At 40.6% G+C, this 27,760-nt stretch overlaps 1 protein-coding gene across 14 annotated transcripts in view; it reads right to left on the reverse strand.

The window, feature by feature from the left end:
- The window catches only part of LOC129177840 (receptor-type tyrosine-protein phosphatase F), a 243,955-nt gene that overhangs the window by 33,482 nt on the left and 182,713 nt on the right, over window positions 1–27,760 (reverse strand). For 8 of the 14 annotated variants that reach the window (XM_054769386.1, XM_054769379.1, XM_054769384.1 and 5 more), the window contains 7 exons: window positions 21,097–21,123; window positions 15,433–15,550; window positions 14,790–15,362; window positions 13,448–13,548; window positions 11,241–11,494; window positions 9,717–9,795; window positions 8,281–8,511 (listed from right to left, as the gene is read on the reverse strand). In XM_054769386.1, coding sequence (XP_054625361.1) covers window positions 8,281–8,511; window positions 9,717–9,795; window positions 11,241–11,494; window positions 13,448–13,548; window positions 14,790–15,362; window positions 15,433–15,550; window positions 21,097–21,123 — 1,383 coding nt within the window. The remainder of the gene's footprint in view (window positions 1–8,280; window positions 8,512–9,716; window positions 9,796–11,240; window positions 11,495–13,447; window positions 13,549–14,789; window positions 15,363–15,432; window positions 15,551–21,096; window positions 21,124–27,760) is intronic. The other 6 variants (XM_054769382.1, XM_054769387.1, XM_054769380.1 and 3 more) reach the window with 1 other exon arrangement.

A 27,760-nucleotide genomic window follows, 5' to 3' on the forward strand; every position in this document is an offset into this window, starting at 1 on the left:
ATTAACGCACGCCACAGCTGCTCAACTCCGATGGAAAAAACATCCACATATCACTCGCTGACGCTGATGTTGGCATCACGAAGGTAGGTTGGATTGCAGGGTTTAAAGTGTGTGTAAAGCACTTAATGTGCTCTTCCAATAATGCCTCACACACTGCTACTTCCATATTACGTTTATAGTCATTCATACTTGTAGTAGCAATGCCATAGCTCACAGTCAGATGGGTTTCCGGCTGTCCTGTTCTCGCGAGACAGCTTTTCTCCAAATGAGAAATCTTGTCACTTGTAATCTCAAGAGATGAGATCTCGTGACACCTCTTCAGTTCTCTATGGGGTTCTACCACAGACCAATCAACAGACTGCAGCGTCTTGTTGGCACATAAGGTACCATGACAACCATTTTTCTAAGCATCGACTCTCTTTCAAACGACAGCAGAATGAGAGGTAAAGCAAGTTCATCTTTCAAGTAGTTTCCACACACTCAAAGATACTGTACGTTGTCAAGGTCCAGTGGTGTGCCTGGATGCAGAGACAACAGATGCATGAGAGAATTCTGTGTCCTGTCTGGAGGTAGCCATTATCTAAGACACAGCGGTGGGACAATACCAACATGGGGCTTCCTTTTCCTACTGTAGGGGGCTAAACAGGCTGCAGGATGTGTCCCTGCAGGGGATCCTGGGAAAAACTTGTCTTCCTTCCCCGTGGCGTAACAAATGACTGCAGCTGGGGAGAAGAAGGGCCGTGCGGAAAAAAGGGAGCTTTTTGTCTGTTGGTCACGGCGAAGGACTCGGCCCATCCATTTGAATGGCACTAAAATCTGATAAAAAGCTCAGTCACGCAGCTCCACTGACACCGCCCCGCCTTCTCGGACCTCGCTGGCAGATTTCCTTATCATTCTCTACGCATTCTACATCATCACGGCTTGTAAACAACAAGGCTGCAGCAGGGTCGACTAAACTTTTCTATCGGAGTCAGTCGCACAAATCCAATCAACATGTCGCGGCCATTAAGTGCTCTGATCTAATTAAACTGTATGGTTAGAATTGCAAATGCCTGATGGCAATTACGCTGCCACTCAACACGCTAAAGTGCCTTTTCAATCACATTCCTACATTTTTTTTCTTCTATAGAATAGCACATTTCCTCATACTAGGGGCATTTTTTTACCGTATTTTCACGATCATAGGGTGCACTTAAAAGTCTTACACTTTCTCCAAAATGGACAGGACGCCTTATGTGTGCACCGAGTTCCAAAATCTGTAAATGTTGTTGTGTGACTTTGATGAGTGCTCCGCTTGATATACTATAGGTATATCGTGCCGGTTTGGCTAAGGACCCCCGAAAATGGCACCTACAAAGAGACACGCTTACGAAGCACAGTTTAAACTGCAACCTATCAGTTACACACACGAACATGGGAATCGATCAGCCGCAAGGGAATTCAAGATCAACGAATCCATGGTTCGCAAGTGGAGGAAGCAGGAAAACGAGCTTCGCCAAGTCAAGAAGACGAAGCTGGAGCACGGCAACGCCGTGTTTGATGGAGAGCTTGCCCAGCTGTTAATTTCGGATACAGAAAATGAGGACTTTGATGGATTTGAGGACGAGGATCGATTAAAAAAATAACGTGCGTACATTGTTAAATACTTCAATAAAGTACAACTGAACAAATTTTTTTTTTAAACATATGTTTTAGCGGGCATGCATGCTACGGTATGTTTTAAGCTAGCATATGCTTTACCACGCCTGTGCCCAATAATACAGTGCACCTTATGTATGTCTTAAATTACAAAAATATCACTCATCAACTGAGACTGCGCCTTTTAATACGGTGCGCCTTATGGTCGCAAAAATACGGTAGTCAACTGTAGGGAAGCGTGTATTAGGGGCAAGGCATTTAGTATGGAGAAGCTGCAATTTTTTTCCCCCATAATAATTAACAATGCTTAATATCAAAATCAATTTTTGAAGTTTAATTATTAAATATTATATTATATATCGTTTTACATTTTTTTGCAATATAGTTTTATTTTGAAATGGAATACATATATTTTCCTGGAAAACAAATCTTTAAAAAAAATGTACATGTATTTAAAAAATAAAATTAAGAAATCAAATGTACATATGTATTCACACCCTTTGCCATGAAACTCAAAAATAAAGGAAAACTGCTTTTTTGGGGGAATTTTGCCCATCATCCACAATCCTTATGTGAGACACGAACACATACGTTTTTCTCGTTTCTGAGTGTTCTAACTATATAAAAAAAAGATAAAAAAAGACATAGCTCATTACTGCACGTACAGGACAAACTTATTCCACTTATAAATCATCTGAAAAAGTCTCCAAAAAGCACCAACAATGAGCCATTTACATATAATGTGACGTGCATATTAACAAATGCAATGTAATGCATGTAGCCTTGGCAGCGACGTGTGTGTAAGAGCATGTGTGCAACATCGGATTTATCAACCTTTCCTGGCGCTCCCGTGAGCCTCCCTAAGAGTTTGCAGCCGCGGAGTGTTTGCGAACAAGCAGGTGATGAGAGATGGCAGAGAGCAAAAGGAGATGACGAGAGCAAGAGACTGAGGCAGAGTTGTTCTCCTCGTCGCACTATATCCAGTCTGCTATCTGGCCCGTGGGCTACACATCCCTCCCCAATCAGCAGCCTCCGCCGCCACTGCACCACCGTCCCCCGAGCTCTTAATACGCTGCGCGCAGCAAAAATAAGGCATATTTGTTTCGACTCGCTGTTGAACCTTCAAGCATCTTGTCTCTCCCAAAATGGTTGAAATAAGCCGCAGGGGAGTGCATGCTACGGACAAAAACAAACACACATGCAAAGACAGCCATTGTCTACTTGCTGCCCCCGGGAAGGAAGCCAACACTCTCGTCCTCATCTGAGCATCATGGAATAAGGAGATGCAGCCAAGAGCGAGGCCAGAGCAAGTCATCAAAAACTGGAAGGTGGGAATGGGTGTTACAGTATGTAAATTAGTCGCGAAGCCCGCCTGTGCCCCTGCAGACTTTTTGCTTGGCATGGCAAAAAAAATATGGCAGCCATGTTTTTCAACTAATCTTTCTCAAAGTTTGCACACGTGTTTGTCAGTCCCCTATAAGTGCGGACCAAATTCGGTGGCGATTCGGCTGAAGTCAATCAGACTTATTGGGTTTAATAACTGTGCCATCATGTGGTGTATTTGTCGGAAAAATAAAATAGTGGGGTACGTGCTTTGTCACATTTTCAGCCTTTTGGGTGCATCGGTTCAAAAGCAGAAGGGCGACACCTTAGTGTGACCTCATTTTTCCACATGACTGTAGGTGCATATACAGTACTGGTCAAAAGCTCATGCTACTGAATGAGAAAGTGTCTCCAAACTTTTGACACACTTTTCAAAACTGACTCCTTCATTTTCTCTTGTTATTCCCCACTCATTTTCCACTTTTTTACAACACCAAGCATCCCAATTTCTGGAGGGGCCGCTGGAGGTTGGAAGCCTCCAGGAAGGGGGGTTGTGACGTCACCGTTATTGCCTCAATTTCTAGCGCTCCTATTGAAAATCTTGAACAAAGGCAAAAAAAAGAAAGACGCCCCCTTGTGGCTCATCATTCCCTCCTGATACAGTTTTGTCAAAGCATTTTCTGGCGTTCAAACGCGCATTCAAACGTCATTCAGAGGTTAATTGATCACCACAAAGACGATTCTTGTTAGGAAGGGATACCCTAAATTGAGGGAACATTTTTCTCACCTTTCCCAACAATCTTCCACCAAATCGCCTTCCCCTTCTCATCTGAGGAAGACAGGCCGGGCAGGACACCCCACCCCCTTTGTGTGTGCGGCACATCACACTCTATTTCATGCTCGCTCCCTCCCTCGCTTTAAATAATACTGTTTATACACAGCGGCATCTATCATCCCATTTCACACTTCCCCCGGCTTGTTTATCCGCCTCGGGTTGTGGGGCGACGTCAAGGCACATTCACCCTTCCTTCCTTCCTTCCCTTGCCTCTGAGCGTTTCTGGTTGAAAGACGGTGGTTTATTAAAGTGTTTGATCTGCGTGCCGTGAAGTCGCTTAATGTCCAGCAGGACTTGTTTGCTGTCTCTCCACAGGGCCGTGGCGAGGATCCCGCTTGAAGCGTCATGGTGCCAACTTGCTAATATAGTCAAACCTTGGTTTTCAATTCAATTCAATTGAATTTACTTATATAGCGCCATATTACAACAAGTTATCTCATGGCACTTTACACATAAAGGTCACACTCAGAAATGAAAACAGAGAACCAACTGAAACGCCACATGAGCAAGCACTTGGCGACGGAGGCAAGGAAAAAACTCTCTCTGGGGAAGAAACCTTCAACAGAATCCAGGCTTTGTGGGGCGGCTGTCTGTCTCGAACGGTTAGGTTGAGATAGAAAAATAGAGTAGAGAGATAGGTAGTAGACTAAGCCAGAAAACAGGAGAACATTTATCTTAGTCCAAGGAACATAGAGTCTGTGATACATATCAGCATATCAGGGGTCAGTTCTAACTATACGCTTTAGAAAAAAGGTGGGTTTTAAGTTTACTTTTAAATAGAGAGAGGGTGTCTACCCCCTAGATTGAGTGGGGGATATGGTTCCATAACAGAAGAGCCTGATAACTAAATGCTCTACCTGCCATTCTATTTCTAAAAATTCTAGGAGTGGCAAGTACGTGTAAATTCTGGGAGCGCAGTGTTTTACTGGGTTGATAGGGTACCAGCGTTCCAACACCCCCGTTTTCATATAATTTGGTTTTCGCAAAAACTTTGCCTTGGTTCTTGTACATTGTCTAGGTTATTGTACAATATTGTTCGTAAGAAACTTGTATTTTACCTTTGGTACATTGAATCACGTGGTATTAAAATAAAAAAAAACTATAAAAAATCTATATATTAAAAATAAATAAATACAAACCTATTTTTTATTTTATATGATTATTATATTTATACTATTATTTATACTGTATATATTATTTATCTTATTATTATTTATTTTATATAACAATTTTATTTACATTTTTGTTTCTGAGGTGAAAAACTTCGGTTCGGTTTTTGCACATTTTTGTTTTCGTCTGACCTTTTGGAACAAGTCAAAAAACAAGGTACGAAAGTAAATGTCTGCGGCACATCACGGTGAGGAAAACAAATGCACCTTGAGGGCTTGAAATCGTCACAATGTCAGAGCAGACCGACATTAGCAAAATTACCACCAGGGCAGGTTATAAGATTCCGTTCACATGTCCTTCCACTCTCTCCAAGAAACCAAGAAAAGCAAATTCCATGTGAATTTTGGCGCAGTATGATGCGGCTGCAACCCTGGAGAGGATTTTTTTGGACTGATGGTTCAGTGAGAGGACAAGTGCTGTAGTTTTTTTCCCCTTCTCTTCTTGCAGGAAAAAATAATCAAATTTTCAATGCCAGTTCCAGTCCGACTTGAGATATAATTAACTTAAACATGGAGCTGCTATGAGTAATGACTATTTCCCTAATCTCAAGACACGGTGTTGCAAGAGCCGTGTGCACTCATATGTGGAAACTGGCGGCGGGATTTGCAGAGTAACAAGCCCCTTTCACACCTGGATCACTTTTTCCTTCTCCTTGTTCTGTGTGAACAGCACCAAACGGGTCCTTCAAGTTATATCATAGAGGCGGACAGCGGCTGCGTCAAAGCAAGAAGTCTGGTGGTTAGCATGTTGGCCACACAGTCAGATCTGACTCCTGGAGATGTGACTTCTGGAAAATTGTGGGTTCGTGTCTCCAGTTCTCTCCGTGCGTGCACAGGTTTTCCCCAGGTACACCAAGCACTTCCTCCTACATTCCAAAAATATGCACCGAGATGAACCGAGGCAACATGGTGGCAAAAATGTTCGTCGAAAATCGAATCATACAAAAACTGGGGCTTGACTGTATCACAATATCGACATTCTGTCCCGCACCATGTTTAAACTGCAGGGGTTTCTATGTGACAAAAAAACCCTGCTTGCTTTGTGATTGAACACATAAGTTAAGTGCAAAAAGGCTGTCAATAAACAGTCTGCTGGATTTGTGCCTGTGAGTGAAGCCTGATTAAAGCCAGCATTTAGATCGGAAAGGTGGAAAGATGCTGCAACGTTTAGGAGAGTCCACACAGAAAGAGACAAAAATTGAATCCCATTAAATCCAGCCAAGTGTGTCTGACAGGTGCGGGGAGAGTGTTTTGCAGTGAGAGTGAGCGTCTCCTTCCAAGTGAAGTGTATCGCAGCTGCCCACTATACCCTTGATCATGCCTCTCTCCCCTTCTCACAGTGGTGGGATTATAGGGCAGGAGGGCCTTAGGGATATTTAAAGCAGCATTTCAAGGGAATCAGGCCTGCCTTACAGCCGTCCCTACGCTCTGTGACTGGGCCCTAGTCTCCTTCTTAACGCCGGCTGCGCTAATCAATCTCTGCTCTCTTCATGCTGGAGAAAGAAAGCGAGGAAGAGGAGATAAAAGAGAAAGAGCCCCAGAAGAGAAAGGAATAGGTGAAAAGTCTGGGATTTTCTTTTTGCACGCTGAATATGCATGCGTGGGGTCGTGCGGGGAGCCCAAAGCAATCGCCGACTCTCGTTCTTTGAGTGAAGTTTACTCCTAACCGTCACGTCGGCTGGAGAGTCAGGCCCCGTGTGTTTAGCGCTCTTGTGTCCAAGTGTCCACTTAAAAAGCCAAGAGTCTTGTACAAAGACGGCCGCCGCAGATGCGAGCAAAGCCGCATCTCAGGAGGGCTCGGCGGCGGCCTGATGGGGGGACTTAGCAGGGACAAGCGGCAATGACTTTTAAAGGCGGCTGTATTAAAGGCTAAGTGGCAATAAAAACAAGCGCGATTTGGCTCACCAGCCGCCATTCTGGACACGCTTTAGCAGCAGCGTAGTTAGAGCCTGGGGATGGGCGATAAACTTAAATAGTTTGTCAGACAAAGAAATGGGAATGGGAACGCCGAGCGGGGGCTGAGGATGATTCACTTTTAATTTGGCAAGTTCAGGAGAGGCTTTAGGTTTGAAATTGAAAAACTATTTCTTGTTGCACCGTTAGAAATGTCATCAACAGCTCGTGTTTGCGTGGATGGAGCCTCGCCACAAAGCATTTGGAGTGAGGATTTATTTGTTGCGGCGTCATGGTTCTGCATTTCCTTCCCTTCCTGTACCAAAAATACACCCAATAGTGACCTTGGAATAGAGCTACTCACTAAACCGTGATTATGGCATAGCTTTATACCGCTCCACTTTATCATCAAGGTACAGTAATCCCTTGTTTATCACGATTATTGGTTCCAGATCTGACTGTGATAAGTGAATGTCTGTAAAGTAGGATTCATTTTTTATAAATGGAATATTTTCGTAGGTAGCGCATAGAAAACCTGTTTATGACCTTCTAAATATGTTTTTTAACATTATTAGAGCCCTCTAGACATGAAATAACACCCCTAGTCACTTTTACACTCATGTTACCCAATATAGTAGACATAATAGAAAATAAGACATCTTAGACATACTGTAAATAAGAGTCACACGTTAGCAGTTACAGCATACTTCCTGCGGTGGTACAGACACCTAGTGACCAGTGTAGAATACTACTGTAAGGCCGCTGTTTGTGGTTAAGGGGAGACTCACGATGCACTTCAATTGCTTTATTAACAAGCAGAGAACACATATGCAGTGAACATGCAAACAGGAGCTGCTGTCGGCCACAACACATGCCAGTCACGCACATTTTCCACTCTGCTAACACTCAGCCAAACACAGCTCTAGCTAGCTGACACATAATTTCCCAGGCACCGCTGCTTAAAGGCACCGACGAGTCACCGATATTACACTAAATATCACGTCTTGCCTTATACATGCTTTTTGTTCTTTTACCTATTTTTATGCTTGAAAATGCTTAATTTTTAGGGCAAAAATGAAGAGAATTTGCTAAAATGTGCATATTTTGCTTTCCTAATAACAGGCCATATTCAACTACAAAACAGTGATCATTTATTAACTGATTAATTTTTGACAAACCGCGATAGAGTGAGGGTGTGAAGTTTGAACAGTGATGTAGCGAGGGTTGACTGTATTATACAGTAAGTCAAACCTCTGTCTTAGTATGATCACGTTTTTTGTAAAAAATGGTAACCAAAAATTGCCTTGTTTTTCACACATTTCCGTTTTTGTCATAACTTTTGGAATAAATTAATAACACGAGTCAAGGTACCACTGTACTTGATAATCTACAAGTTTTTGAACGTGTGTGTGTATGTCTTACATAATTTGCAGCGCTGTCGTCCCCATCGTCTCGCAGCTCAGCCACGACGAAGCACACATACTCCTGCTGGCTGGTGAGCGGCTTGTTGTAGAAGCCGTCGTACCACTTCTCGTCGCCAAGGGTGAAGGTGGGCGGCAGTGAGGGCAGCTTGGCGGCTATGTAAGGCTTGGACGAGTCCAGGTGGCTGCGCCGCCGCCGCCTCAGGGCGGGACCCTTGCTTGACTTCACCAGCTATGGATGACATCGTCGTTTGGTTAGTACAGAAAAAAAGTGTCTGAGGAATTTTTTTTTTGTCCAATAATTCAGAGGAACATTTGTTAGAAAACCAATACGACGCCTTTGAATATTAATATCAATACGATGGCTCCAGATAAAAAGGTTTCTTCTGCTCTTGTGATATTATAAGATAACGATAAGGGGTGGTAATGTGATGATGTATCGCCTCTATTCATGTTCTCTAATTATCGTCGGGTCAAAAAAAATTACATACAGCATTAACAACTGTGGCTGTAGGCACCCTCCCGATGTAGTAGATGGCAGTGGCTGCATTTGAAGTAATTTTCCCTGGAATATTAAGGGATTTATTTATTTTTTAAAACATTTAATTTCACATTTAGTTAACATTTTAACATTTAATCACATTTTATTTTTTTTTTATTTAGATAGAATGTAATTGTAATTAATGCAGAAGCTTTACAACTATACAAGACTACTTCCCAGTATATTTATGCCTTACATAGCATAGCAAAGCCTTTATCGCTGACTGAGTCGCTCCACAGAAAGCACCATATGTTACACCAAACGAGAGCAGATGACGCCACAAAGAAAGATGTGTGTAAACAAAGTGGCCGAGCAAAGAAAAGAGAGACAATTAGCTCCAGCGTGGCTGCAGCCTGGCTAATAAACGAGCGGCGGCAGCGTGTCTTCAGTGGCATTTTGTTGGCTGTCAAGCGACGTCTCCTGCTCCGCTCCAGACGTGGCTTTATTAAATCATTATGTCAAGAGTATGTGTGTGTGGGGGGAGAAGAGGGGCAATAGCCTGCTGCTTGGTACTGAATGGCTCGGGAAGGCCTGTCTCTTTGCCTCTCTGGTGTCTTCTTCCTACCAGGAGGCTGAAGGATAGCATGCTGACACAGCCTGGTGCTATCTTTAAAAAGACTGCTATTATTAATATTATGCGTGTCATCATGCATAAATTCCCTCGTAGGATGGGAATATCTTTACTAAAGAGTGGTAAAGTAATCATCTGGGCACTTGATGTTAAACTATTTGGCATTTCTGAATAAACATCCAAGATTTTGGATGATTCAGCAGATGGCGGCCGTCAAATTAGTAACCCTGCCTACCCCGTTCCCGTGAGAGTGGAGATAATTGGTAACTAGGAGGCACTTTCTGCCCCATCGCTCTTTCACTCGGCACGTGAATCACGTAGTCACCTCATCCAGGTCCATCTCGTCTGGATTCTTCCAGCGCCGGCTCGACTGGGACACAGGCAACACCCCGATGTAGTACCAGCTGCCAAAATCACACACACACGCACACACACACACACACACACACACAGTGATGCTGAGATGAAATCACACTGAGGCAGGCTGAATGCAAAACTAGTAGACTGACTGGCAGAGTATCCTCAAATTTTTTTGTTCATATTTTTGGCTGTCTGGAATGGATGAAATGGATTTACATTATTTCCTAGGGGAAAAAATGTTTCTCGGTTTTCATAAGTTTCCGTTGTTGTCCTTTTGGAAAAAAATAATAAGGATATCGAGGTTCCACTGTAGTATGTAGTAGGGGATTTTTCACCTTTAATCCAAAAGGCTTCTTCTTTTGTCACAATGACAATATTAACATTTTGCCAATTATAATCACAATACAGCGACAATGCAACATATTGCATCTATGACACACTGGAATATCTATGTAATTTCAGCAGCAAAAAACTCTTGCACTTGAAAATGCACATATATTTTTTTCAGTGGCAAGGAAACCGATTCAATAATGACATGCAAATCCACAATAATGCAGAATGAATAAAGTGAAATGTATCCCATTGGGTAATGGGTTTATGTACTGTAAATGCTTCAGTTAAAGCCTCTACCCAAGTTGTATTGTCACCTGGTGCGTGGTCTACAAAATAACCCCCGGGCTGTAATTTGCCCACCCCTGTTTTAGACTCACACATGTTAGCACTGAGGGTTTGTTGCTGTTGTTCTTTTTTTACTTTGTGTTCTGTACAGTACTTCCAGCGGTGGCTATTGTCTCATCAATGTAACATTACTGACATCTAGTGACCATCATCATGTCTTTTAATGCATCTTCTGAATGTCTTATATTTGTATTTTACTTCATTTAGCCATTTTTATGCTTAAAAATACTTAATTTAGGCCCAAAATACATACAATTAGCTTAAATATGCATATTTTGCAATTACTAATAGGCCGTATTAAACCACAAAACGGCAATGATTTATTAATATACTGTATTTTTGAAAACTCGTGATCTAGTGAAGCCATGGAATTTGAAGTGCAAAATGGCGAGGGATTACTGTAATTGGATTTACATTATTTCCAAAAATTGCTTTGGTTTTTGTACGTTTCAGTTAATTTATACGGAAAAGCGAGGTATGACTGTATTTGGGTTCTGGACTGTAATGATTGCTACCAGTATATTAGAGTCTGTAAGCTTTGTGTAAAGTGCTGGGCTGTCTTGTCTCGTCTTATTTTCTCAGCAACATCAAAGTTCTTCCTCGCCCCCCCGCTGTGGCGTTCAAGCACTTTTAGTGCTGTCAGCTGCTGACAGCGAAGGCGTTTGCTTCCCCCTCTCGCTATTTGTGATCCAACAGTCAGTCAAGTCTAGGAGAGCTGAAGTATAACAAGACCTCCTCATCACTCCCTCACAAACACCGTCCCCTCTGCCGTCTAGCAGCTGTCAAGTCGGGTCTGGTCCTGTCTACTGACCTGACGCGCGTGGTGGTGAGCACTTTGGGCAGGTCAATGGTCATTTTGCCACCCTGCGCCTGATGCGTGGTGTAGACAGGCTTGGTCTTGATGAGGTCGGGGGCGGTGCGGATGGACACTTGCTGCTGCAAACCCCCTGCGATGTTGCCCCGGCTGGTTAGCACAAAGGAGTAATCGGTGTCAGGCTGCAGCTGTGTGATCAGCTTCCGCTTCAGGTTGCCCTGCACCTCCACGCTTTGCTGGTTGTACAGGATCTGGAAGGCGGAGATACGCGTTAACAAGTTGCTAATGGTAAAGACAACAAGTCCAATATATACACCGCCAATTCCTTCTCGTCACACCAGCCCCCATGTGTGCAATGCTCATCCAATAACACTCGGCCTCAAAAGGTCGACACAAGATGATTATTACACCTTGTAATTTCATCGCAACCTGCTGTTAGTGTTGCACACAGGTATAATTACTGTTTCAATTGTACCGTTTTTACACTAAAACACCTTAAAAATAAGCCAGTGGTATTTCTCGCCTTTTTTTACCTCCAAGTGTGTGTGTTTGCATATACATATGTGTGTGTGTGTGTGTGTGTGTGTGTGAATGTGTATACTGTATATATATGTGTGTGTGTGAATATATATATATGTATATATAAATATGCATATGCATATACTGTATATGCATATATATATAGGTATATATATATATATATATATATATATATATACATACACACACACACACAAACATATATGTACTGTATATATACATATACAAACACACACATATACAGTATAAACATTATATATATCAAACAAATTTAAATATTAGTCAATGACAACACAACTGAACAATTATTTAGGGAGAAAAAAAATCCAAACCTAAACGGCCCTGTGTGGAAAAGTGATTGCCCCCAAACCTAATAACTGGTTGGGCCCCCCTTAGCAACAACAACTGCAATCAAGCATTTGCGATAACTTGCAATGAGTCTCTTACAACGCTGTGGAGGAATTTTGGCCCACTCATTTTTGCAGAATTGTTGTACTTGAGCCACATTGGAGGGTTTTCGAGCATGAATCACCTTTTTAAAGGTCATGCCACAGCATCTCAATAGGATTCAGGTCAGGACTTTGACTAGACCACTCCAAAGTCTTCATTTTTTCAGTTTTTCTTCAGCCATTCGGAGGTGGACTTGCTGGTGTGTTTTGGATCATTGTCCTGCTGCAGAACCTAAGTTGGTTTCAGCTTGAGGTCACAAACAGATGGACGGACATTCTCCTTCAGGTTTTTTTGGTAGACAGCAGAATTCATGGTTCCATTTATCAGAGCAAGTCTTCCAGGTCCTGAAGCAGCAAAGCAGCCCCAGACCATCACACTACCACCACCATATTGTACTGTTGGTATGGTGTTCTTTTTCTGAAATGCGGCTTTACTTTTATGCCGGATGTAATGGGACACACACCTTCCAATAAGTTCAACTTTTTGATTTTCCTAAAGGTCTTGCGGATCATCAAGATGTTTTCTGGCAAAACTGAGATGGGCCTTAATGTTCTTTTTGTTCAGCAGTGGTTTTCGTCTTGGAGCTCTGCCATGCAGGCCGTTTTTGCCAGTGTCTTTTTATGGTGGAGTTATGAACACTGACCTTAACTGAGGCAAGTGAGGCCTGCAGTTGCTGCTTTATAACCTTTTCCAGACTGATAGATCTGGATTTTTTTCCTCCCTTAATAATAAAAAGTTTCATTTAAAAACTGCATTGTTGTCATTGATTAATATCTAAATTAGTTTGATGACCTGAAACATTTCAGTGTGACAAACATGCAAAAAAAAAAAAGAAATCAGGAAGGGGGAAAACAATTTTTCATATCACTGTGCATATATAATTATTAAATAATAACAATAACAGTAATAATAGTTTTATAAACATATAAATATAACAAACAATATGTTGTACACATATACATAAAATAATAATATAATATTGGTATAAATATTAATAAAATATGTATTCTTATTATTACAAAATATTAAATACTAATATTACTACTATAATAATTATAATTATTATAATTACGGGTTATTTTTGGCTTTTTTTGCGCATGTTGTGTCATAACAAAAATATAAGGTTTGTAATAAAACTGAGCCATGTATTACAGATGGAAAAATAATCAGTGATAGCAGATCAATGCTTTTGCTACATGGTTAATGGCACTCACCTTGAAAGGCACTTGGGACTTGTAATTCGGAGGCAAATCCCATGTGAGGAGGACCGACGTCTTCATGACGGCTTTCACGCCAAAGTTCAAGGTGGGAAAATCTGCGTGCAAGGAAAAAAATACTTGGATTTACATGTGGAGTGAGACATCTGCAGTGATAAATGTACTGTAATGTGTGGTGTGTAGTGTCATTTCACAGCGCTGTACAGCAACTACACTTTGAAAGCATTCTGCGGTGGAACCAAACATGACAAGCCACGGGGGGTGGAAGAAGAATAGGCGCCCTCACATTCACGCTTTGTTCTTTAGATAACATAAAAATAACCATGATTACCCTAGAAAAGAAGGCGCTCGCTGCCTATGTGACAAGGTGAAGGATGGAGGATGATGATGGTGGTGGTGGTGATGATGAGGAGGCACGGTGAGTGTGCCTGCAGCGTGTAATGAGATTAGTCCTCCATAAATCAATAAACACACACAGAGAATGTACAGCGCATTCGCTGATAACGACGGCAGAGGACGTGTGGTGGCATTCCAAACACAAACAGGTGACACGCTATTCAGGCGCCGCCTGAGTGCTTTTAGATGGGGAGGGGCCCCTTAATGTCAATTTGTTAAAATGTTTATTTACATTTTGTTTTCATACATTAATATTAGTAATAGAATGTATATTATATTTTAATTCAATTTCGATTAAAAAAATACATTAATTATATTCATGTCGGTATATTTTCATTAAAATTGTGTGTTTATTTAATATGCATTAATAATGATCATGCCCATCGCTACGAAAATATACAGTTGCACAAATATTATAAAAAATAATAATTTAATATTGAAATTAATAAATTTCTGCCCCATTACTTTTAAAAACATATATCACATTTTAAAGTAAATATTTTGAATTAATTTTGTATATATTATTAAATATATTATTACTAATATTATTGCTGATCTCTACTAAAGCAGGTGAGCGAATATACTCCCCATCAGGAACAGAACAGCAGCACCCGATGCTTGTTGAGAAGAGCGACGCGTGCGTTCATGTCAGACGACTAAATCTGTTGCTAATCGCTTTTTTGAAAATGGAGATTTAGAGGGGTCTTAATACTCGCTAAATATACAGTTGCCAACACTGATTCGTTGTGATACACCTTCATATTCCGTGGCAGACCAAATGCGTATGAGATGTGCTAAGAAGCAGAGTTGTGACAAAAAGCCACATTCACAGACCAGTCCCGTTATAATGTGTTCATGAGTGAGGGAGCGGTGAGTAGCACCAAATATATTTATGGCTGTCCAACTTTCTCCCAACTTTTGACTGGTACTGTAGGTCACGTACCATTAGACATGGTCCTGCTCTGGATGCTGGGACTAAGGGGTCCCCCGCCCTTGCTGGTGAAGGCCTGCACCCTGATGTCATAGGTGGTGTCAGGGTTGAGGCCCTGGATGGTCATGCGGGTGTCGCCCGTGCGGTTGGTGCTGTTCTGCTGGCTGTTGATGTCCCTGTAGACCACCATGTAGGACACGATCTTGCCGTTCCTTTCGGCCAGCAGCGGAGGGTCCCACGTCAACTGGGTGCTGGACTGGGTCAAGCCCGTGACCTGGAGGTTCAGCGGGAATCCGGACGGCGTGTCTTCGGGGGTGCTGATCTCTTTGGTGTAGGGCTCGCCAATTCCGGCGCGGTTGCGGGCGCTGAGGTGGAAGACATAGGTGGCGCCCTTGTGCAGCCCTGTGGCCGTGAAGTGGTCGTCGGTCTTCCTTAGCTCACGCGAGGTATACGAGTCATCGTCGATGCGCTTGTACTGCAGGTGGTAGCCCACCAGCTCCCCCACCATGTCCTTGGGCGGCTGCCACTGGATGAGAGCAGTGTTGCCCATAGTGGTGCTGATCATCATGGTGGGCTTGCCTGGCACTGGAAAACATGACATCATTAGCTTCAACTCATGTGGCTAACACTCAAAAACTGTCAACGTGTCTTTTACCTGCACCGGGGGTGGTGAAAACTTTAGCTTTGCTACGGGGGCCATCTCCCTTAGTAGTGTACGCCGCCACAGTGACAGAGTAGGTGGTCTCAGAATGCAGACTGCTAATAATGGCCTCCTGCATCATGGTGACACGACAGAGCCCAAATTAAACAACTATTCTTGCTAAGCAACACCAAGTTCCAAGCTCCCATGCCATCAACACCCTCAGCTCCATGGTCCGTCTGATTACAACCAAAAAAAAAACATTTTCAATCAAAAAAGGCACACAGCATTTTGGCAAAACCCCAACAAACCAACCAAATTAGCGAGAATGTCACCAGTGTGTCAGTGCTCGTGTCTGCAGCAGGGGAGAAGAACCTAGCATGCATTTGCGTCCACTTCAGTATCGGGATGAGCATTTTGTTATACAAAAAAGTAGAATTCTGTGGAATTTCTTATGATTTAAGGAGACGAAATGGAGTGTACAACTTGGCTGTCACCACCGAAGGTGCTGCTAATGTCTGTCTTGACTGGTTTGCTGTCTGAAGAACATAAACTGTGAGATTCTCTGGGCAGCGATATTCTGCTCAATACAATACTGAAACAGGAGCTCAGAACATTCAGAGAGTCTCCCATCTTATTAAAAATGTTTTGATTTAAAATTCATAATTCAATTATTTGTAAATGTATTTTCATTTTGTTTTCCTACAGTAACTTTAATAACAGATATTTCAATAAAATGTGGATGTTTTAAAATGTATTATTCATTATATTAATGTAAATCTCTTCTAAAGTACATATATGCAGTTGTAAAAAAAAGTAATTAAAAATAACAAAAATAATAATTGATTAAGTAATGACAATGTCTTTACATTTTAATTTTTATCATTTTTATCTTTATCATGGCAATTATTTTGTATATGTATTTTAATTTTGTTTTCATACATAAATAATATTGATAAAAATTTACATTATATTTTAATTTTAAAAATATTACTTATATTATGGTCCATCTCTACTAAAGCACATAAAGTACATTTATGTACGCCAATTTACGTTAATTTTTTTAAATATAATATTTGAATTTAATGAGAATATTTATTTAATATATATCATTAATAATAGTAATGTCCATCTCTACTAAAGTACAGGCAGGTGTACATTTTTTAATATAAAACAACCCCATCACTTTAGGGAAAATTATTTTTCTGAATGTATTACTTTTTAATTATTTTGTTAAAAAAACATTTTAAATATAATATTACTAATATTAACTCATTCTACTACAATACACAATTAGTTGTAAAAATACATTAAATCAATTAATTATCAGTGAATTCATGGTAAATAATTAAAATGTATATTTACATTTTATATTTCATTATTATGCATTAATACTTTTTATTATACATTTTAATTTTTAGTTAAATAAACATACATATTACTACTAATATCAATGCCCATCTCTAAGTATGTACAGTCAATTAAAAAAAAACATTATTTAAAAAATAAAACTAATGAATCTATTTATTTTATGGTAAATATATATATATTTCTCTATGATTTGTAGGTAGCAGCAATACTATGAATGCCCATCCCCACTAAAGCACACAGTCAGTTGTAGGATGTGTTGTATAACATCGATGCATGTTCCCATGTGACAAGAACACAGACACACTCAGGTGAGCAAATACACTTACGAACAGGAACAGGACAGAAACACTGCACACACACACAATATTTGCTAACAGTGCCGGCGCTCACTTCACCAGCGTAGGGAAAAGAAAGAGCACTCAGAAAAAATAAAAATAAAAAAAATATGTATACTGTACATAATCACACATAAACACACATGAATACTCACCAGTTGCTCACATATTTTATACTACGTGTTGCGTATAAACACAAGCATGCATGCACACACAAACACTAAGAGCAAACCAATGCCCGCGGGTTGTTCACACACGTACACACACGCACAAACACACACGCATGCAGAAAAAGTGGTCTTGTGACTGGAGCCATCGAGAGGACAAACACACTCCTGCCTGCAGGCTTCCCTGCTGGGCCTCCTTACACTCTTGGAAGGATGCCCTACTTTTTCTGCCACACTCTGCCCTTCCTCATAGCGCTTCTCCAACTAACAGACTTTTAATTACATTATCATAGCAAGGAAAAAGAAAATGTTCCCAGTATATAGGCCAACTTCCCTTTAATGGCAGCCTTTTTAAGGCACATTTGCTGCTCCTGTACTTTGTCATTAGAGAGCTAGGATAGGATGGTAAATGACTATATCATAAACACGTTTTAACTTTATGGAGGGCATTCAATTACTTTAATCACATAAAATGGCTTTAACAGGCTCAGTGGTGGCAGTCACTCTGGAGATTTTCCCCCCGCTTATTCCAACAAGGTCAAATTAGCTCTGCTGACACTTTACTCCATTTTTTACCCCTCAGAGCGCATGAAGAAGAACAGATAATGGCAGGATGGAGGGATGGATTCTTCTAAACAAGGTGTCCATTGCACTGTTGCAAGGGTAGAAACGTGCATTGAAAGCACATTATTTATCATTGTTATTATTATTTGTTATTATTATTCTAATTTCTATTGCTATTATAGTTATTTTTGCCGGGGAATTTTGGAAATATTGTTCTTTTAAAAATAATCAACGCTAATATAACAAATTCACACATACTACTACTTACAGTAGTAGTAATCATGATAATTTAATGGAAATATAATTTCAAAAGACAACTGGAAATACAGTTAACATTGGACAATTATATATTCATAAATATTATGACAATAACTGGTCATTTGGAGTAATAAATACTAACAAATTACATTTTTATTTGATTGAAGACATATGTACGCAAATGGTTATAAATCACGGGTCATTGTATCAACCACTGTTTTGCACCGCAGGACGACAAAAATGACAGTTGTTAAACTACAATGTGGTGCAAATGACAGTCGTTAAGGTCTCATTTTGCAGCACAATACTGTTCCTGTTTGATCTATGTGGTATTGTGGTCACTAGGCGTCAGTAATGACTAACCGTCACACTGCATGAAGTCAGCCATGGAATGCCCAACATGATGGAGTAAAAAGACATTCTCTTCCCATTCAGTGTGGAAGTGGTAGGTTTTTGGCTTTTTTTGTCCTTCCTCCCACTCCATTTTAAACTCTTTCTAAGTTTAGAATACAGTAAATAAATTGGAGGCTAACTAGTTAGCTCGCAAGCTTGCTAATGGTTAAAGCCATGGCCGCCTCTTGTGTCCCTACAGTGATTCCATAGCCTGCATACTACAGTTGGACAATGTGGTGTAAACAAAGAATAATAGGAGTGTAAAGGTGACTATATTGGTGTCATTTCATGTCTGCATGGCTCTTATTATGGGAAAGATTGTAGAAAAATGATTTTTAAAAACTTAAAAGTCATAAACAGGTTTTCTATGCTCTGACTACAAACATTTCCCCTTTATCAATGTTGAATACTACTTTGCAAAAATTCACTTATTGCTGTCGTGTCTGGAGTCAATTAAACGCGATAAACGGGGGTGACTGTAGTAACATCTTAGTAATAAAAAAAGTCATTAATTTAAATCAGGATCTATTTATATAAATGTACTTAATAAAAATTCTGAAATATAATCAGAAAAAATACTGTATTTATGACACTTTTGATGCATTTATGTATTCATTTATTATAGCTCCGTTGCACCATGTGGTATATTATCAGACAATTCAATTCTATTCGCATCTCGCTGAGTCATTCCTTTGTCATAATCATGTCAGGGACGGTCAGTGCAGGTGGTTCAAACATGTTTCCTGTCAACATCAACGCAGAAAGGTGCAAATTAATTCTTCATCTGATTTTTGTTTTTTTGTTTTTTTTTTTTAAACAAAAGTCTTTTCCTCAGTTTGATGGCTGAACACTCTATTCGTGATTGTGACAGCTTCCTATTGAATTTCTGACATGGAACAGTAAAGTGGATGCTAATGTGCGGTGATGACAGAGCGGTAGTAAAGCATAACAGAGCCGTGTGACAGCAGTCAGCTGCCATCCAGGCGGGCGAAGTCGCGGTCGACATGAAAGCTGGTGGCATTCTTGGAAGATGCGCTGATAAAAACACTGCGCCAACGGCACCCTGATAGACACACCATATGGAACAGCGTGTTGAGGTGGGCCAACAGGTTAGCCTAGCTTAATTTATGTCTTGCAGCTTTAAACAGTCCACGCTCTGTGCAGTTAATGCCATACATCACTCCAAATGCTCACTGAGAAGTATTAGACAGGCAATCATCAAAGAGCTTTATCTTCACGCTTCAAGGCTCCGCCGGCGATAAATATTTAGACCTCAGGGAGGGTTCTCCAGCATGAGAAATGGAATTGATGTCGATAAATCAATCTAATGCTTGAACTAATGAGCTTTTGTTGTCTCGTTGGTGATTATCAGTCGATCATTGGCAGCGACCAGCAGCAGAGGGTGCTGTCAGTTTAGTCAGGTCAGGCCGGAAAAAAGCGAAAAAAAGTTTGGCGTAAATATCACTGTATATACAGTATTTTGATTGGTTGAATGGCTGTAGTTCATGTTTTTTGAGTGTATTCATCATTTTGGGCTTAAATTTAGCCACAACTGCTGGGAACTGAATGGAGCGATGTTCCCCAAGAGGACAAAGTTACACTTTACTTAAATTTCGATACTTTTGGAGCGGATGTTGTAGTCTGACGGACTGACTGTCACGACATGTTACATTTTAGCACCAACCCAGTGGAGTGAGGTTCCCAAGGAGGACAAATTTAGTGCATCAGCACATTCACTTACCATAGTTCCTAAATTGCAATACAATCGTTTCAGACTGGTTGCCAAGGAAATATTCAAACTTTATTTTTTTTTAAGTGTATGAATTATTTTGGGCTTAACTCCAGTGAGTGACGTTCCCCTAAAGGCTAAAGTCAACACATTTACCTAAATTTCTCTACTTTTGGAGAGGGTGTTGTCTTCTGCTGGACTGCCAGTCTCGACAATTTTAGTGGCAACCGAATGGAGTGAGGTTCCACAGGAGAGCAAACTTGGTGCATCAACACGTTTATAAATGATCCTAAATTTAAATGCAACTATGCAGAGCTGGTGAACAAGAAAATACTACAACTTAACTTGATTTTTTTGGAGCATATCAATAATGTTGAGCTTTACTTTAGCTATAACTGGTGGGACGTGAAAGGAGTGAGGTCCCCCAGGAGGGCATAGTTAGCGCATGAACACATTTACCTAATTTCTCTACTTTTGGAGCGTGTGTTGTCATCTACTTGACTGACTGACTTTCATGTCCTCAAATGTGTCGACAATTGTTTTAGCTCTGAGCCTCAAGCTGTGTTTACCTTTCTGTTTTCTTTTTCCTTAAGCAGTTAATGTTTGAAACGTTCTCCAAGCTTCTTTAGTGTTTCTGACCACCATAAAATATCATTAAGAATAAAAATACAAATTGATTGAAGGGAAATATGTCTCTGGCTGTGGCTATAATGTGTTATTGAACGCATTCAAGGCATGGCACGCACACACAATCATACATTTAATCCAAACTCACACACAAACACAACAGAACACACCCCAAACTGTGAATCGGGACACTGTAATAAGACAAAACCCAGCAGCACACATGAGGACTACTCACATGCTCGGTGGACTCCTGAATATTCCACTGATGGAGACAAGACAGACACAGGACAGGGCGTGGTGGATGAGGAGGGGGAGAATGAGTCAGAGGCAAAACAACAGGCATGGAAAAAAAGCACAGAGACTTTTTTTCACTGTGAGACAGATGGATGTAGGTGTCATGCAGTAGAGGAGCGTGATGGAAGCGAGGCAGTAAAAAGTTGAATGAACAAAGTGTGTCGTCAAGGTCAGGAGTGCTCGCAAAACTTTGTGTTGTGATGATGCACTGCCTTGTTTCCACGTCAGCTGATCAATCTTAAACATGTCCATTAGGGAGACATTTCCTCTCCCTTTGCCTCACCCTTTTATTCATTACATTTCAATATGTTTTCCAAATGCTTGCCTCTTGCTTTTGCCCCAAAGATTCCCGGAGGACGCGAAAGCCCATTTCCCGCCGCCGGCTCCGACGTGGAGCATGAAATCTTATTACTGAGAGCCTGCACTGTACTAGCGCCGGGACATCAAACCTGTCCATGCGGAATGCCACCGCTGCCATTTACCGGCAACTAGCTGCATAGTTCAGCAACTGCGGCTGAGAAGACCACTGATGGGGTGGTCACGCAGAGGACTCACGGGAGAGAGAATGTTGCCTTAACAAGGTTGAGTGGAGCACTAAGAAGGAGGCCAAGACATGACTGGACATCACAAGGAACGCCATCATTCCTTCATTTTGTACCACTTAGCCTACCTGTGAATATTTTCTTTCAACCAGAGCATTGTATTGTCAGGGCATTCAATCCATCGCAACTGGACTCTTATCCATCTTCATCAGTTCATGCTCAAAGACTAGACAGAATGGCTCTAGTCTGAGAGGATGGTGCAGGACCCATAGTATTTATTCTCTACAGCAGAGGCACACCCAAGCAAGAATAGTATTGTGGTGCAAAACTAACAACTGTCATTTTTGTCATTCTGCGGCGCAAAACAGCAGTTGATACAATGACCCATCGCACCGTAACTGTCGTTTTGTACCACACAATGACAAAACGGCAGTTGTTAAGACACAATGGTCATCTGGTGGTCATCTGGTGGTCAACGACTGTCTTTTTGTACCACAAAAGATAGAGACATACACCAAAAAAGAATGGCATTGTTCTTCTGTAGTGCAAAACAAAAGTCGTTGACGCAAGATACTACATTACATCTTAACGACTGCCGTTTTGCGCCACACAAGAGTTATACCATTCTTTTTTGGGCATGCCTCTACCTTAGAGGATAAATACTGTTGATCTGGCACCATTCTATAATGAAAATAATAAATTAGAAGAAAAAAATCAGTGTTACAAGAAGAAAATAATAATAATAATAATAATAATAATAATAATAATATAATGATAATAGTACATTAAATTAAAAATAAAAACATCAAAACAAAAAGTTACAATATAATGAGTTTTTTCTTGTAATGTTTTATACTTTTTTTCTTCATAGTATTATGACTTTATTCCTGTGGTATTCCGATGTTTCCTTTACATTTTTTTTCTTTAATCACATGACTATATCTTGTATTATTTGGTTTTTCCCTTTATACTTTCGACTGCTATACTTTTTATGAATAAATTGCCTTTGCAAAATAATTATGCTCACTTTTTTATTTTCTATGAATTTAAAAGTATGACGATTATTGTGGTTGCAATGTTGTACAACTGCACTGCATCACACAGAGCTACTTGCAATGCTCCTGTTGCTAAATAGGCAAAAAAAAAAAACTATTTGCAGAGACTTCAAATCAGTGTGGATCAACATGGGTAATTACTTCATTTATCTACGCTTGGCTTCCACTTATGCTTCATCTTGAATCTCTTTCACTCAGAAACTCTCTCTCGCCTAAACTGGAGGTAGACCTACAAGTATAAATGACCCACACCCAAATTTATATTCCAAAAGCCACCGCAAGCCGATAAGCGTCATGGCTGCAAACCGAGCGGTATAATTTGTTGCAGCCGCTATGCAATGTGACGACATGGGCAGAGATTTGTGCCGATCAAAAATGAGAAGGAGCTGGAGGAGAAGGAGCCATCACGATTGATGGAGTGAAACGGGCTGAGGTGCTCTTTTCTTTCCATTTCTATTCATGCCCGCTATCAGAGGCAGTGAAGCATCAGCTCGCTTGCTCACGTACACAAACACACACACACACAAGCATGAGAGCCAGCGCCGATACGCATGAATTGTGAAACGAATCAGCGGTCAAACAAAATAAACCTAAGAAAGTGGTTGTGAATGTGCGCAAACATGGGCAGACAATATACTGACTGTATAGAAGCACAGACACTCGCTGATATGTTCAACTACACCACCGATAACACCCCTTTCTGATGCCTGCTGATGATAAATGTACAAGTCTTCATCAGCATATTTGATCAAAATTTCATAGAATATTAAGTATATTGTAGAAAAATAACCTATTCGACCTGCAATCCTGGCACTGAAACAACACTTAATGTTTTTTTCCTTGGCCCAGAGCCCACCTGAGACCTAAAATGTGGGAAACAGTCCAAATCCTGTTTGTCGTTTATCAATTTGTCACATTTGTGGGTAGCTACTTTAGAAGTGCAAGCAATAAATACATTTTTTTAATCAGACACTTGGGCTGAATCCCAATTCTACCCCTTACCAATCACTTGCTACTCCATGTAAATATTCGCCATGTTTTTAATTGTTGGTTGTCGCTAGTCATAACTAGCTGGTTAACACCGATATCTAACTTCACTGCAGTCTTTATAAATGATTAGACAAGGATTAGATAGCGACCACATTAGCCCTTAATTGGAAGTTGTATTTTAACTTATTCAATCCCAGCCATTTTTCAAAAGACAACACGTTCAGTACCGGTCATTTTAGACAATTTTGACAGATCTTTCAAGCCACACAGAATATTGTGTTCTATGGCTATATAAACATGGAACCTGCCAAAAGAAAGATTAGACTCCCTTCTTATATCAGGAAAAAAAAAAAAATTTTTTTTCTGTTCTTTAGTAATTAGAAGAACATAGGTAAGTTTCACGAAAATATCTGTTCCCGACTAAAAAAGGGAACATATATTTCCTAAACTAAAAACAACTTCTAATGAAAAGATACATTTCAAGTATAACTTTCACTTTGACACAAATATTTTTTGCTTTTGTGACAGCTGAAATATCTAAACAACTACACCAACATAAACAACACAAAAAGGGGTTGTTTTACATCAAAATAACAATTTATTTACAAATATAACACCATGAACTAGTGCATTAGTGCAGAGTTGCATCATTACCTCTTTTTGCCTCTCACGCAAATAAGCGTAAAATACGTATAAATACGTTGTTGGGATCGGGCGTTTGGGATTATAAAAACATATGAATACATCTTTGGTATTGAAAGAGTTAAAATCGCTCGCTAGCGAGGTGAATCTACATTACTGAAGTGTACTGCGATGTTCGCATTTTACATTATCACTCATGTAACACAGCACGTCATAGTGAAGTCTGTGCTAATAGTTGTAGCCCATCAATCATGCATATGTGTCATTCCTGCAGAAGACGCTGAGCCAACTGAAGTCAGCCCTCTGCTACACCACACAGCATTCCAGGACCATTCAAAAGCTGCAATCCCAGTATGGAAAAGTCAAATGCAACAAAATGCCATTCGGCACTTTCTTACAAAAGAATCCGAGGAAGAACATCAACGACAGGAGGAGAGCGAGACCAAAACAGGGAGGTTTTAAACCTTAAAATAATAGTCAAGATGTTCATAACATTTGTTATATTGTTATTTCTATTTCATATGTATATTTGATACATTTTACAAATGTTGCTACTGTGCTGGTTGTAAGCTGTTATTTATCAGAGTTGTTTTGCAATAAATGTCAGTGTTTGTAAAAATGTGTGCCTTTGGTGTTCTGAGGTATGCTATACAACATTAAAATAATGTAGAAATGTATGCACCTTACTTTATCGTAGCAAACATTTATTATGAACAGTGTAATTAATTAATTATCTCGTCTGCCTGTGTCACAGCCAGAAAGCACTGAAGGGTGATGATGTAATGAGAATGCCCATTTCGTAGTGGCTTCTTCACTGAAGAAGCATTTGAGACTGAAGTTGCATTTGTTTTAACATTCATTTACAATGGATAATCTCAACGACTGTCGTTTTGCACCACAAAAGGTAGAGGCACGCTCAAACAAGAACGGTATCATTCTTTTGTGGTGCAAAAAGTCAGTTATGTACATTTTAAAGACCTTTCACGATTGTAACTGGCTCTTAGTACTGGATTTTCTCAGTAGTGAGTCAAGCTGTGCTGTGGTAATAATGTCCTAAAGGTTACCAGAAGTGCAAAGCGGCAAAAGTGGTGGATGTGCTCGCTGAAGTTTCGCCTTGTTATGCAAAATGCTTCAAAAAAACAGGGGTTGATAACATTGCGCAGTTGGTACTGGACTGGAGTTTAAAATTAGCACAGAAAATGAGGGTGTTGTGTGAGCTCGGGCTGGAAAAGAGGTGCTTGAAGCGCCCACACACAGGCGCCCTGCTCTACTTGTAGCATTGCGGCTAACCCTGGGAGAATGTGAGGAGGCGAGCAGCAGCTGAAGCTGAGAGAAGTTCGATGGGGGAGGAGGTGATAGCAACACAGACACAATCCACCGTCCAATCAGTCGGCTCTGATAAGTCGGAATGTTTTTAACATTGTTGGTGTGGCAGGAATTTAGCCTATGAATGAGGAACTGATTTGTGCAGAGATAATTGCTTTTTAATTCATTACTAATTACAGTTGTGTGAGTTCGGGCTGCGTCATGAGCTGACACTTGAGGGGAAAGACATGTCGGAGACAACAACAAAAAAGTCCAGTGACTGTGTGGTCCTTGCCGACGTCCCGGGCAGGCCCATGCAGGTTGCAGACTCTCTGAGAAAGTAATCTGTTGAGATGACTCAATCAAGGGTAACCGACTTGCACGCAAGCCTCCTGGAATTACTCAACCGGCGTCCCGGGGCTGCGGGAGCGCAAAGCCAGGGAAGAAAAACAGACGGTGGTTAGCCAGAGGCGGGAACGACAAACAGGTTTTTGAGAGGCGTCATGGAGACTGGCTCCGGCGCCAGTTTTTGCGAGATGTGTTAATTGGGTTGTGCTGTCAGGGAGGGCTGTTTGCACGACAGGTTCGGGTCACGGCGAGTTCAACGAGGCAGAGTCCGGCTGGTTCTGTCAACATGGAGCTGAATTCAAGTCTTGCAAGATTTGAAAAGGGGTAGATATTACCAGATTTACTTTTGGTTGCATTCCAAGTTTTTAAGGGTACCCGGTCATGTAAAAAACCGTCAGTTAACTCAAAAGATGAAAAGATGCAGTCAGCGAGGCAAAGTTGTGCTTGTTGCACCAACATGAAAACAACACCTGACTGAGGACAAAATCCACCATGTTTGTTATTATGTTCTGTGCACATAGCCTGCTAACAATGAACGGCAGGTGAAAACAGCTAATGTAACAGGAATAGGCCAAAATATGCAAATCTCAATGTATCATATTGATTATTCTTACAACACAGTGTCAATACACAAGCATCAAATACCAATAAAGTGGAGCCTTCAAAGAAAAACACCACAGAAGTTGTTTTTATGGTGATGCTTCTGCAGGAGGCTACCAGTGATGCCTAAGAGGACAAGCGAGATGCTAACCATTAAACATTAATTCTTTCAAAGGACTAGTAGTTTTACTTCATTTGAGTTTTTTATACTGTGACTGACTTCTGGTATTAAATCCATCTAATTAGGTAGTTTTGTGCTAAGATATTAAACTTTTGAGGCTTTCCTCCCCATAAAACTATTATTGTCAATAATTACCTTGATTTATCAAGAAGACTGTTTGCACTGTTTTGTCGAAATGCTGTGTATGTAATTATAATTGGCAATCATTGTGGAGAGAAACTGAAAAAACATTATATACTGTATATATAAAAATGAACAACAAATAATGATTTGGAGTGCATGAAAAAGTGGAAAAAACTGCTCTCTTTAGGAACATGTATATTTGCACATCACAGCAGCAACAGAAACAACGTTAGCGGTAATAGCGGTAAGGAACATACTGCTCAGCCCGCATTAATCGCACTGATGAGTTCATTGTAAACAACAGTATAAAAAGTGTATTACCAACATTTTAAAGCACATGCACAGGTAGATAAGGCTGCTAGATGCTGTCTACTTGTGATACTGCAAATGCAGCTACAGCCATTGTGTGTAGATGATTAAAAAAATGACAGCATGAGGATACCTACAGCCACAGTGCTGATATGAGACCCTGGAGGTTAGTTGCTTACGTAGATGGGCAACTATGGGAAACTTGCTTTATGGTAATATTATTGGTATCGTTCCTTCAAGGTGATACCAGCCAGGTGGTTTATTGCGAAAATTCATGATAATTTGATGCTTTCAGCTGTTGTGTGTAGGAGTTGACATCCACACAAACAATCCTCATTATGCTTTGAGAAGAACAGGACGTCCTGTGACCACAGCAGCAGGAAGATTCTATTCGGAGTTGGGCACACAGTGACCTTGACAGTGTACTTGCCATCGAAATGATAAAGAGTGAAGACGCGGGATATTTACAAATGCTAATGCGGGTTAATAGCCCAGCACTCGAGGGCAGAG

Source organism: Dunckerocampus dactyliophorus, chromosome 2 (genome assembly GCF_027744805.1).
Source record: "Dunckerocampus dactyliophorus isolate RoL2022-P2 chromosome 2, RoL_Ddac_1.1, whole genome shotgun sequence".
Classification (NCBI taxonomy): Eukaryota; Metazoa; Chordata; class Actinopteri; order Syngnathiformes; family Syngnathidae; genus Dunckerocampus; species Dunckerocampus dactyliophorus.